The 14,115-nt window shown below is 46.3% G+C and overlaps 1 protein-coding gene across 3 annotated transcripts in view; it reads left to right on the top strand.

Moving 5' to 3' along the window:
* The window catches only part of KLHL3 (kelch like family member 3), a 118,988-nt gene that overhangs the window by 65,603 nt on the left and 39,270 nt on the right, over positions 1–14,115 (top strand). For 2 of the 3 annotated variants that reach the window (XM_062189092.1, XM_062189093.1), the window contains one exon: positions 4,296–4,405. The exons of the other annotated variant lie outside the window; for it this stretch is intronic. In XM_062189092.1, coding sequence (XP_062045076.1) covers positions 4,296–4,405 — 110 coding nt within the window. The remainder of the gene's footprint in view (positions 1–4,295; positions 4,406–14,115) is intronic. 3 annotated transcript variants of the gene reach the window in all.

Here is a 14,115-nt window from a genome sequence, read left to right on the forward strand (position 1 = left end):
GGAAGGAACTGTGAAGAAGGCCGACTTAGGTACCACATTGTCTCAGGAGGATCCTGTTTCCCAGGAAGATTGAATTACCTAGGACGTCCTGTTTGTGTCTTTCCCATCCCATTGTTTCTTGAGTGTTGCTAGTAGAAAGGGAACTCTGGTGCAGAGGCTCTGGAGATTTGACCTCCTACAAATCACTTTAGTTAATTTGGTTTTCCCTAGTTTAACTCTTCAAGGGGCACAGCATCGCAGGGATTCCATGTCCAGTGGCCTTGACCAGAAGGTCACTTGGGGATTTGTCGTGAGCAATGCCAGTTTTCATGGGTGTGAGTTTTCCCCAGGTTATTCTGGTTTTGTTCGGTTTGCCACCAGGAGTCACTGTGTTGGTTTTTGCTTTGTACACGCAACATGTTTCTTACTCAAATAGAGTTCAGTTTCCTCTTAGGCATAAACACCTTCAATTTTAAGAATAGTCATGTTCTCCCTTTGGTCCAAAGACCCCACTTGCAGCTAGCAAACACGGCCTTGCCCACTGCTGTCCAGACACGTGTTCCTTTTAGCAGTCTTGTTCCAAGCAGGCCTGCACAGGCTGCCAGGCAGCTGAAAGAGCGTTTTCACTCTTTGATCCTCTTCTTTGCCTGTTCCTGCTCATTCCTGTAAACCTCCTGGATCCCTGGGTGCCAGCCTGGATCAGAGGCTGTACTGCCCATTAATTTCCTGGTCACCCCTCCCACCAGACAGTGCTTTCTGGGAGAATATCTATCTTTCTATAATTCTCTCTCTCTCTCTCTCTCTCTCTCTCTCTCTCTCCTTCCCTCCCTCTTTCTCTGTTTTTTTCTTTCACATTTATTTATTTATTTGGAAGTCAGAGTTACAGAGAGAGAGACACACACACACACACATACACAGACACACAGAATGAGAGAGAGAGAGAGAGAGAGAGAGAGAGAGAGAGAGAGAGAGAGAGAGACTGAGAGACAGAGAAAAAAATCTTCCATCCGCTGGTTCACTCCCCAGAAGGCTGCAACAGCCAGGGCTGAACCAGGCTGAATCCAGGAGCCAGGAGCTTCCTCCTGGTCTCCCACATGGGTAGCAGGGACCCAAGCACTGGGGCCATCCTCCACTGCTTTCCCAGGCTGTCAGCAGGTAGCTGGATTGGCAGTGGAGCAGCTAGGACTGGAAAGGGTGCTCATACGGGATGCCGGTGTTGCAGGCAGAGACTTTACCCACTACACCACAGCACCAGGCTCTCTGGGAGTATTTCTGTGGAAGATTCCACATGGGTCTACTTCAGAAAGAAGGGACCTGGATTCGAATCTTGCAGTCTCCACAGGGTGAGAGGGGAAAGACTTGAGGGGCTGGCTGCTTCCTGCCTTGATTTCTCCTCACTTCGTCTCTTGATCTCTGGTTTGTGAACTGCATTACTGCACTTCTGTTGTCTACCTTACAAAATCCAAGCCCATCTACTTTTAGCTTTCTGAGTTATAAGACAGTTTTTTGTTTTCACAGCACAGAATTCTTTTCTTTTCTTATTTCCTCTTCACTCTTTTCCCTCCTCCAAGTGGCAGTTTTTTGTCAACCAAAGATAAGCATGGGAAGGCCAGATGTGGCTCTGCATCACAGATGTTGGGGTTGGATTTGCCAGACTTTCCTGAGAATCTAACAGCCTAAAGCCTTTTTGCTTTTGGCATATGGCAAAGTAAAGGGCAGCTTCTCACCCTGCTGCCTTCCTGACACTTGCTGTCCTTAGTAAAGGATCTTTGAGCTTTGTCTTGTCTGAGTTTCCAGATGACAAGCTATAATGATGGCAGTGATGGGGAGCAAGGATGAACCCCTTTTGTCCAGTGAAAGATGGAAAGGATATTTTATAACTTGACTTTTTAAAAAATATTTATTTATTTGAAAGGCAAAGTTATAGGGCAGAAAGAGAGATCTTCCATCTACTGGCTCACTCCTGAAATGGGCACAATGGCTGGAGCTGGGCCAATCCGAAGCCAGGAGCCAGGAGCTTCTTGTGAATCTCCCACATGGGTTCAAGGGCCCAAGGACTTGGACCATCTTCTGCTGCTTCCCCAGGCGCATTAGCAGAGAACTGGTTCAGAAGTGGAGCAGCCTGCACTTGAACTGGCACCCATAGGGGAAGCCAGTGCTGCAGGTGGCAGCTTTACCTACTACACCACAGCGACTGCCCCTATAACTTGGCTTTTGATAGTAAAATATGATCATCTAGGGAATCTGGATGAAGGTGGGAATTTATATGGGAATCCTCTGTCTGAAATTATTTTAATATAAAAAGTTAATGATATTTGCAAGAAATGACAAATCTTAAATTCTTTGATTTTTGAGTTGACGAGTGTGAAAAAGGGACTTAACACACTGAGCTGCTGCAGCGTTGGTGTTATCAGCAGCCTTCCAGGCACGAGGGGAGTAGGGGACCCTGAATCTCAGTGAAAAGGCCAGCAGACCAAGAAGGGGTGGCTCTCAGTGGAGTGTAGCCCTTTGTAGTTATCCAGGAGGGTGCCAGGCTAGAGGGGGCCACCAAAGAGGGAAGGGAGGAGGCTGGAGGGCAAGGATACAGATACTCCTGGGAGGAGGGTGCGAGGTTGCAAGAGAACAGAGAAAGGAGCGAGGTCTGAGACGAGCTTTGTGTTCCCTGGAGCTTGCTGTGCTGGGAATGGCCAGCCCTTGGACAGAGTCACCTGGAGGAATTTGCAAAACCCTTCCACAGGTCCTCTCTCGTCAGCACACGAGACTGAGGCAAGACAGGCAGTTATGGCCATCGTGCAGAAGAGGGTAGGGAGGTCCAGGGAGGTGGCGCCATTGGCCCTAGGACGTAACTCATAAATGGCAAAGCCAGGATTTTAACCCAGGTTCCGTCTTTCTTTTTTTCTTTTTTTTTTTTGATAGGCAGAGTTAGACAGTGAGAGAGAGAGAGAGAGAGAGAGAGAGAGAGAGAGAGAGAGAGAGAAAGGTCTTTCTTTTTCTGTTGGTTCACCCCCCAAGTGGCTGCTGCGGCCATTGTGCTGTGCCTATCCGAAGCCAGGAGCCAGGTGCTTCTCCTGGTCCCCCATGTGGGTGCAGGGCCCAAGCACTTGGGCCATCCTCCACTGCCTTCCCGGTCCACAGCAGAGAGCTGGACTGGAAGAGGAGCAACCAGGACAGAATCTGGCACCCCAACAGGGACTAGAACCTGGGGTGCTGGCGCCACAGGCGGAGGATTAGCCTAGTGAGCTACGGCACTGGCTACTTTTTTTCTTTCCTTTAAATTTTTTTCATTTTCTTTTTAAAAGATGTATTTACTTCAAAAAGAGAGTTACAGAGAGGGAGACACACACCCCAAATGGCTGCAATTGCCAGATCTGGGCAAAGCAGAATCCAGGAGCCAGAAACTTCATCTTGATTTCCCAAGTGGGTGGCAGGGAGCCTGATTGGAAGTGGAGCAACCTGGACTCAACCGGTGCTCATTTGGGATGCTGGTCTTGCTGCTTAACTTGCTATGCTGGCCCTAAGATTCCTTCTTTCTGAAATGACTAATAGTACTCTATAGTAGCAGGGTGATGGCCTGGGCAAATATCAGGGCAAGAATTATCCCTGGCATTTTCTTTGTGCAACTCCAGGCCTATTTCTCTTGTTCTGTCTGTCTCTAAATTTCTCTGTTTTACATCTTCTTAGGCCTGGCTGCTGGGGACTGTTGCCAGTGATGGTGGGGCTAACCTGGTACAACGACTCCTAGATGGGAGCTTAGTTGAGCTTCCTTCCGAGCCAGAGACTTACCATAGTCAGCTTGGCTTTGGGCAATAAAGGATGTCCCTGTCTTATGACCTTCTAGTATTGAGTTCCCATGAGAACCCCTAGAGACTTGAGCCACACTGAACTTCCCACCACTTTTGTGTGTCTGAACTGTAGGGACCACTGACTGCAACTCCACCAGCTTGCATCTTGAGGGGGAATGAATTCAGTTAGTGGGCAGGTCCCAGAGAGGCTTTCTGCAGTGCCATTACTAATCTCATGGAGAATGGAAAAACTAAAACCTCGGCTGTCTACCGCATTTTCCTATGTGTTGATGTTCAGGAAAGAGGATCACACAGGTCCGTGTGTGCCTTCACTGCTGAATTAAAGAATAGTTTCTCTCCAGCCAGGATGTCTCTGTCTTTCTCCATCTGTCTCTGTATTGCCCATCCCTGGCCACCCCACCCACCAGGACTCCATTCTGAATCCTGCAGGTGGACATGGCACTGGCTCATGGAAGGGCAGGGAAATATTGCGACTTTGCTTCCTTCACGTCTGTTTTTTTTTTTTTTTAACAGAGCAGCACTTTCCAGAGGTGATGCTGGGGGAAGAATTTCTTAGCCTAAGTCTGGACCAGGTGTGCAGCTTGATATCCAGTGACAAGCTGACCGTGTCTTCGGAAGAAAAGGTATGACATGGCCCTTTGGAGAAACAGGAGCCTCACTTGTGAGGTGGTCGCGGGAGGGCCTTGTGGTTTGGTAAGACCATTTTCAGAAAGAAAAGGAAAAGCGCTTAAAAAAAATTCCATTTAAACCAAAAACCAAGGAAACAACAACAAATAAGGTCTTTCTGGCCCATGACCACTACCTTCTGGATCCTTTAGAGAAGAAATGATGATGACGATGACCAAGTTGCCTGTGTTGACTGAACATTTACTATTTGCCAGATGCTCTGCTAAGCGCATTGTGTTGTCCACTAAAGCAGGCATTGATGTTGTGCCTTATTACAGAAGAGGAAACCAGTTCAGATTCTCCTTCTACTAGGAAGAAGTTGTTTCCTGTGGGAGATGCAGTCTCCCATAGTGAGAACAACATCAGCAGGTCCAGATCTTAGCTCTAGTATTTGCAGATTAGTTGTGTGACCCTGGGGGAGGTCTTGCCTCTCCTAGATTCCTCATTTGTAAGGTGAGGGTGATAGCACAGGGTGATGCGGGGACTCACGGGGGTGATGCACCATGTGAAGCGTCTGGTCGAGTACCTGGTGCCCAGTAGGCACTCAGCCAGTGTCAGCTGCATCTGGATTTAATCCGCGCTCCTCTGTGATCCAGATGACACGCTCTTTGTTTTCCCTTTTGGTGTGCTCAATGCTGAGCCATTTTTGCCTCCCACACTGAACCCTGAGTTCCCTAATGCCAGGCGACCACATGTTACTCATTTCTGCATCCTCAGAGGTGCTCAATAATGCTTCTTGAATTGCCTTGGTCCACTCTTTTTTTTTTTTTAAGATTTATTTATTTATTTGAAAGACAGAGTTTCACAGAGAGAGAAGAAGAGGCAGAGAGAGAGAGAGGTCTTCCATTCGATGGTTCACTCCCCAGTTGGCCGCAGTGGCTGGAGCTGCGCCAATCTGAAGCCAGGAGCTAGGAGCTTCCTCTGGGTCTCTCACATGGGTGCAGGGGCCCAACGACTTGAGCCATCTTCTACTGCTTTCCCAGGCCAGAGAGCTGGATTGGAAGTGGAGCAGCTGGGATGCGAACCGGCACCCATATGGGATTGCCAGTGCTTCAGGCCAGGGTGTTAACCCACTGTGCCACAGCGCTGGCCCCTTGGTTCACTCTTAATGTCCAAGCTTGAGGCCCATTCCTGAGTGAATATTAAATAAAACTAAATAATTGAAAAGGGTTTTATTACGTCAGGTGTGAAACTGCATGATGGCACGTGTCCTGAGAACAGGGTAGACTCAGTAGCCTTTCCATATCATCCTAGAAAAGCTCAATTAAGAAGACAGTAGATGTTTGTTAGGACTGTGGGCCTGGAGACTTCCTACAGGTCCCCGAGAAGGTGAATGGCCAAGCAATCCGGACTCATCCAGGCTCAGGGAGGCCTCTGCTCCCATGAACTCTGATGTGAGGCAACAGCTCCAGGGAGAATGCTGATGGCCAGACCATATGCCCCTCCTGCTTCAACCTCAGCAACTGAGAGACGCCTTGCTTCTTGCCAACCATGTCTGCTGTCTACTCTGAACTTTGCTACCAAATTGGCACAGTTGGAAGGCATGAAGCAGTCTGTTCTGTGTGGATGCTGAAGCAGCTGGTCAGCTGCTTGGTCATGTCCTCCATGTGTTTTGATTCTGTAGACAGCAGGATCTGCATCAGTGTGGGTGTCTGGATTGAAGGAGGGGATCCTGCTGCCTTGAATTCATGCTGGCGCGTCCTGCCCTGAGGTCATAGTAAGTTTTCTCCAAGTGAGGGCTTAATTTGTGCTTAATGTGTGAGGATGGAGTAGAGGAGGGGGATTGTTAGTTGGGAGGGGCATGATAGTGCCCAGGAAACTGCCTGGGCTGCGGATTTAGGCATACCTGGTTGTGCGACCTTGAAAAGTCACTGGTCTCTTTGAAAGTTAAGTTTCCTTAAATCTAATATGGAATTCTAAGAGTACCTCTTTTATAGATTTGTTGTGAGGATTAGAAAGAATGGATGTAAAATACTGGAACCATGTTTGGCAGGTGCTTGGTAAATGGTAGTTGTCAGTGTAATTGAACTATTGAACTATTAATGGTACTGATCATTAATATCATTGCTGATTGGTACCAGTTCTGCCACTGATAATGATAAAATATACCCTTGAGTTAATTGCAAGTTTCCAGAAACAAGGAAAGATGAATTTAAATACACACACTTAACATTATCTATAGTGGCTCTCATTAATTCACAGGCTTTACTTATGAACTGCTCTTTCTGTATAACCGAGTTTGGGGTATGTATAGGTATTTTTCACCTGAATGAAGTTCTGCATGATTTTGGTTCTTAGAAATTATGGGTGACTTCACAGTTGTGTGACGCTTTTCATACAGCATATTCCTTCTGATCTTGATCCCTTAGTGCCTTTAGGGTTGGTAATGTAATTTTGAGACTTATCAAAAATAGCAGGATATGGTCTGCATTTTCTTGTTGGCTCAACTTGTAGTTTTATTCCCCCTTACTAGATCAAGTATTGCTGGCAGTTGCATAACTTAAAGTCTCTAACAATTAGGTATTTGTCATTTGAATGCCGGTCCTTTAGGCTTTGAAAATTCAGTGTCTGTTCCAGGAAATTTGGTCATTTCTATTCCTTTAATTACATTGCATCTGATAAGCAACCTCTTAGATGTACAATAGCTTTTCCTTTCCTTTCACTATTGTTTTATAGTGGGATTTGAAAAATGTATTTGAAGTAATCTTAGGGTATTAATTTAAGTTAAAACCCAACTACATTTATTGTTAACATTTACAAAAAAATTTAACGAAGTTGTTTATCAGATAACCTGTGTTCAGCTGAAGGCACACATCCAAATTAGCTGTGTTCTGACTTCTCAGCCTGAAGCCCACAGGTTTCTTTCACATATATTCTAGAATGCAGCCAGATTACAGATATCAAAATTGGGTGAAAGCATGCATCTTGAGAGAGATGAAATGTGATATTTTACTGTGAACGATGAGTGTAAGTAGTGGTTGGGCCCAGGCCGCTTGTCTCATGGGCTTTAGAGAGCACTCTGTAGGTTCTACAGTCAGAGTGGCTGTTTTTTTTTATTTTTAAAAAATCTTTATTTTATTTATTTGAAATACAGAGTTACAGAGAGAGGTAGAGACACAGAGAGAGGTCTTTTATCCACTGGTTCACTCCCAGGATGGCTGCAATGGCTGGAGCTGCGCTGATCCGAAGCCAGGAGCCAGGAGCTTTTTTCAGGTCTCCCACATGGGTGCATGAGCCCAAGGACTTGGGCCATTTTCTGCTGCTATCCCAGGCCATAGCAGAGAGCTGGATGGGAAGAGGAGCAGCCAGGACTAAAACTGGCACCTATTTGGGATGCCGGCGCTTCAGGTCAGGGCTTTAACCTGCTGCACTACAGCGCCCCCCTCCTTTTATTATTTTAAGATTTTTTTTTTTTTTTTTAATTTGAGAGCTAGAGTTACAGACAGAGAGAGGGCGAGAAAGAGAGAAAGGTCTTCCATCTGCTGGTTCACTCCTCAAATGGCTGCAATGGCCAGAGCTGTGCCAATGTAAAGCCAGGAGCCAGGAACTTCTTCCAGTCTCCCATGCAGGTGCAGAGGCCCAAGCACTTGAGCCATCTTCCACTGCTTTCCCAGGCCATAAGCAAAGAGCTAGAATGGAAGAGGAGCAGCCGGGAGACCAACCGGTGCCCATATGGGATGCCAACGCCGCAGGCAGAAGCTTAGCCTACTATACCACGGCACTGGCCCTGTGGCTGGGTTTTAATCCTGACTTTCTTAAAAAAGCTAGGGGGCTGGCGCTGTGGCGTAGGGCAATGCCGTCATCCCATATGGGTGCCGGTTTAAGATCCGGCTGCTCCACTTCTGATCTAGCTCTCTGCTATGGCCTGGGAAGGCAGTGGAAGATGGCCCAACTACTTGGGCCCCCGCACTCATGTGGGAGACCTGGAGGAAGCTCCTGGCTCCTGGCTTTGGATTGGTGCAGCTCCAGCCATTGTGGTCATCTGGGGAGTAAACAGTGAATGGAATACCTCTCTCTCTCTCTCTGCCTCTCCTTCTCTGTCTGTGTAACTCTGACTTTCAAGTAAATAAATAAATATTTAAAAAAAAAAAAAACCTTGGGCAAGTTGTTTCCCACCAGAATGTGTGTACCATATTGTAGTGGATTTTGTCTAATTGTCACTGCAGGAGTGGTAACAGGTTTATTAGAGACACTGAAAAATATTTGTTGAATGAAAGCAGCTCTCTGAATCAGATGTGGGCTTTAGTGGTGAGGACTGGTGAATCATCCCTCTGAACCATTTTGGCTTCAGCCTCCATTCAGCTCCCTGCTTTGAATTTCTTCTTATTTAAAGCACTCAGCTGTTTCCTCTTGTTTTTAGTACAGTTCAGATACTTTTTTTTTTTTTACAAGATAGCTAAGATAGCTGCATTCTTTTTTTTTTAAGATTTATTTATTTATTTGTAAGTCAGAGTTACACACACACAGAGAGAGAGAGAGAGAGAGAGAGAGAGAGTGAGAGAGAGAGCGTGTCTTCCATCCACCTGTTCACTCCTCAATTGGCTGCAATGGCCGAAGCTGCGCCGATCTGAAGCCAGGAACCAGGAGCTTCCCCCAGGTCTTCCCATGAGGGTGCAGGGGCCCAAGGACTTGGGCTGTCTTCTGCTGCTTTCCTAGGCCATAGCAGAGAGCTGAATTGGAAGTAGAGCAGCTGGGACTTGAACTGGTGCCCATATGGGATGCCAGCACTGCAGGTGGTGGTTTTACCTGCTACGCCACAGCGCTGCTCCCCTTCCCCCATTTTATTATTATTTTTTAATAATTTGTTATTTTCACCTGCTTGAAACCAGAGGGGAAGATTACCTGCAAAGCAGTTCTGTTGATTGGCGCTCGTTCTCCATCCGAATGTCATCCTTCAGTCTTTTTTTTTTTTTTTTTTTTTTGACAGGCAGAGTGGACAGTGAGAGAGAGAGAGAGACAGAGAGAAAGGTCTTCCTTTGCCGTTGGTTCACCCTCCAATGGCCGCTGCGGTAGCGCGCTGCGGCCGGCGCACCGCGCTGTTCCGATGGCAGGAGCCAGGTGCTTATCCTGGTCTCCCAAGGGGTGCAGAGCCCAAGCACTTGGGCCATCCTCCACTGCACTCCCTGGCCATAGCAGAGAGCTGGCCTGGAAGAGGGGCAACCGGGACAGAATCCGGTGCCCCGACCGGGACTAGAACCTGGTGTGCCGGCGCCACAAGGTGGAGGATTAGCCTGTTGAGCCACGGCGCCAGCCCATCCTTCAGTCTTACCTAGGATTATATCTTTCACCTTGCAGACATTTCTGTCAAATCATTGGGTTTCAGTCCTTTTCCATATTCTTTGTAGAATCATAGTGAAAGTATTTTTATTGGCTAAAAATAGTGAAGTCATAAGGAGCTGGAGAAAGATTTCCAGGTTAGATGATGTCGTTGTTTTAGTTTCATCTCATTTTTGGTTATGTGAAGCCCGGTACCTGACAGAGGGCCTCTGTAGGAAGAGAAGATTTACTCATCCATTCATGCTTCTGTTAAAGAAGAAATATTTATTGAGTGTTTTCTATGTAGCAAAAAAATATATAGCCACAGGAGAGATCTTGGTGACCAGATAAACACAAGATCCCTGCCTTTGTGGAACTTGTATGGGGAGAGGGGTTCTAGCAAATGCATGCGCAGATGAATACATAGCAACCGCTGAAGTGCGGTGTGGAGGAAATGTAGAGGGCGCTGTGAGAGCACAGACTGGAAGGCAGTGGTTCTAGTTGCTACCTCTGCTTTGTCACTCTTTGCCTCACTTTCCACTCCTGTGAGTAACGCTAGCTGTTCCACAGGGCCCGGAATGAAGCAACTACGAGGAAGAGCTGTGGTTATTTAAAGCCTTCCAGTGATGGTGCTGTGAGAAAGAGGAGCACAACAGGCTGGGTTTCTGGAGTCCAGGGCATCCCTAGACCTCAACACGTGCCAGCTCGTGACGTGATGGTCAATGTTTAACTGCCTTTCAAAAAAAAAAAAAAAAAAATCCTGGAAGCCAAGATTTGTTTGCTGATTCACTTACTGATTTCTGCAGTGTAAATATTCCCACCAAGGCTAATTTCAGGCTATCCGTGTAGTGTCACTAAACACTGAGCTGGGAAGATACAATGAGCGCCAGCTTCAGCTGCAGCGTAGCCACTGCTCCCAGTTGTGTGACGTTGAGGTGTGGGGTATGGTGAACACAACTATTGCTAACTTTCATTTTAAAAGTAAGACCAGGAATCGGATGAATCATTCTTGCTTCTAGGAGCACTGTCTTGATTAAGAGCATGGCAGCTGACTTGGAAAATGCTGATCGCGTCAGTCCCTGGGGAAAGAGCAGGGTCCTCCCTGGGCAGTGTCCTGTGGGAGCATGGAGGGCAGTAATTAGGGTTATAGGTTCAAGAACTTGCTCTTCCAATTCAATAGTCTACCCAAATTTTTGAACTAATTGTGCTTTTGAGATGCATAATCGCACAGTATTCAAACTTGGATTTTTGTCATTAAAAGTGAGTTCATATCCCAAATCTTACTACTTTCCGGCACAATGACCTGGGACAACCTACTAACCTTTCTGAGGCTGTTCCCTCATCTGTAAAAGATGAACAATGACACTTCCTTCAGAGTTTTCTTGTTGGATTAAATGAGATCTTGTAGGTAAAATGCCTAGCATTTTGCTTGTTGTTGATAGAGTTAGTCCCTCTGAAATCCTGAGTAGCAGATCAAGTACATGGTGTAGGAACCTAGTTTGTTTCCTGATATTGTCAGAATTAGCTTCCCTCCCCTGCTGCCTGCGCTCCTGAGTTCTGTGGTTAACCACTCTTAAATGGAGCTCTCTCCTTTCCAAGTCACTGCACTGTCTTTTTAACTTGAGTCCCCCTTCTTGATTCTCAAAACATATTTTGAAAGTAGGGGTAGATGCTCAGACTTCCCATTTTTCCCATGTATGCAGATCCATCCTGGCTTGGTTGCCTTCCTAACTAGAGGGCTGGGTTAGAAGAACCGTGTGCATCTGCTGTCCCTGGCCAGGGACTGTACTTATGTCTGAAGTGTGGTGAGCCAAGAATTGTGAAATCTGATTCTTGGTAACTCCTTTCCACATGACAACCTTGTAGTACCCAAGAAATTGGTTCTGGAATATGAATCTATGGGGGAATGATACTGTTTCTTTGTTTAAAAGTGAAACCCTAAGTATGCCCTTGTGGACAAGCTGATTATTTCATTCTGGTATCACCTGTCCCATGATTGAAGCCCCAGGGTCTCTGTGTAGTTTTTATAGACCAGGGGTTGACAAGTTTTTTTTGGCCTTGACAGTAGATACTGTAGGCTTCATGTGTTATAGATTCTTAGCTCTGTTATAGTAGTGTGCAAACAGCTGTAGACAATACATAAACAGATGATGTCACTGTGTTCTAATTTAATTTTATTTACAAAAGCAGGTGTCAGGCTGGATTTGGCCTATGGGCTGTGGTCTGCCACCCACCGCCGATAGATGTGGAAGAGACAGCTAAGATGGGTGGGTCAGGCCATGAGCACTGGTGTTGGGTTTGTGCAGAACTCAGCTTTGCTTCCTTCTGGGTCTGGGACTTAGAGCACATAGTAAAGGGTCAGAGTATCTACTCGTTGGGTCATCGTGATGATTTAGGGAAATGATGTCTATGATGAATCCCTTGATGGAAGGGACTGTTGGGAGTGAGTTTAGGTACATTGAAGAGTAAAGCCAGTTGGAAGTTTATTTGCTTATTTTTCAAGCATGAAGTCTAAATGAAAAAAAAAATGTGGCCTTCTCACTGCTGAGAAGGTCACTGTTGTTGCCAAGTGCTGTGGCTTTCACAGCTGAGTAGGTAAATAGTGCAGCTAAGCGGAACCAGTTAGACAAGTCAAGCCAAAAATGAAGATAAGGTCAAATATCGACTTTGGTGGACTCAGCTTGCTTTTTAGCTTTTATAACAAAGATTAAGCTGGTTGACGGGGAAGAATATGAATGATAGATCAGTTCTACCTACTCAAGGACTTAGAGTTCATTCTTTAGCAAAGCTTTACTCAGCAAACCACTTGGCATCGTGCTAGGCAGCATGAGAGGCAGGAGGTGCAGAAACGGAGCAGATACAGCTCATGTTGCAACAGCTCACGGGCTGGTAAATGGGAGCAGGAAGAGGTACGGATCACCACCTCAAGGCAGAATGGGGCTGTGCCCACCCACCAGCTAACCAGCAAAGCCAGATGTCTCTATTTGACTCTTCCTTGCTTGCCAAGATTCCCGCCCTCTTCTCCTCTCCAGCCTGGACAGGTTCTGCCTACCTCCTCACATGCTTCTGAACTCATTTGTCTGTTCATTCATTTAGAAAGTATTTGAGTGTATAATATGTGCCAGCAAATAAGACAAGGCCCCTGTTCTCATGGACCTTGAGGGCTATAAGAAGAAACGATTATTCACAAAATAATGCTCTGAGGGTGAGGGACTTAGCTCTTACTGAGTTTATAATAATTTAAAAGCTGAAGCAGACAAGGAGGGTTTCTGCTGTGTCATGTGCAGATGTGTATGCCATAGAGGCTCCGGGAACAGACTCTGCAGGCACACTGCCCCTCCTGCTCTGCTCCTTTCCGTTCTCTTTATTCTCTGACCGGTTCCTCGCCCAATTTAAGTTATGCCCAGCCTGACTTAAGTATATATTTAGGAAATAGGGCCAAGTATTTTAAGTGTAATGCATTGTTAATATATCAATACAGAAAGAAAACAGAGTGTTTTCTCCTCTCCTGGCAGGGAAAGCTGAGATTTCAACGTAGTGTGATGTTGTAAATGTTGTTGCTTGTTTCCTTTTCTGTTATCGTTTCTTTTCTTCTCCCTTCCACTTTTATTTTGAAAATTTGAAGTCTATAGTAAAATTTGAAGGAATGAATATGCATACTCTTAGATCCACTAGTTAACATTTTGCTTCTTTTATCTATCTCCTTAAAGATTAAAAAATTGGGGCCAGCGCTGTGGTGTAGCGGGTAAAGCTGCTGCCTGCAGTGCCGGCATCCCATATGGGCACCGGTTCAAGGCCTGGCTGCTCCACTTGCCATCCAGCTTTCTGCTATGGCCTAGGAAAGCAGTGGAGGATGGCCCGACTTGGGCCCCTGCACCTGCATGGGAAGACCTGGAGGAAGCTCCTGGCTCCTGGCTTTGGATCGGCGCAGCTCTGGCCGTTGCCGCCAGTTGGGGAGTGACCCCTCTCTCTCTCTGCCTCTTCTTCTGTCTCTGTGTAACTCTGGCTTTCAAATAAATAAATCTTTAAAAAAATTTTTTTAAATTAATTTGAAAGGTGGAGACAGTGAAAGACAGACAAATATCTAGAGAGATGTCGCATTCACTGATCTGCTCCCCAAATGCCGGTAACAGCTGGGGCTGGGCCAGGCTGAAGGTAGGACCCCAGAACTCAGTTTGGGTCTCCCATGTGGATGGCAGGGATCCAAGTACTTGAGGCATCTCCTGTTACCTCACAAGGTGCATATTAGCAAGAAGCTGGAACTGGGAGCAGAGCCAGGACTCAAATGTAGGCACTCAAGTAAGGAATGTGGGTGTCCTAAATGGTATCTCTCTCTTTTTAAAAAGATTTATTTATTTATTTATTTGAAAGACAGAGTTTCAGAGAGGGAGGGAGAGACACACAGACAGAG

The sequence above is a fragment of the Lepus europaeus genome, chromosome 4 (genome assembly GCF_033115175.1).
Source record: "Lepus europaeus isolate LE1 chromosome 4, mLepTim1.pri, whole genome shotgun sequence".
Classification (NCBI taxonomy): domain Eukaryota; kingdom Metazoa; phylum Chordata; class Mammalia; order Lagomorpha; family Leporidae; genus Lepus; species Lepus europaeus.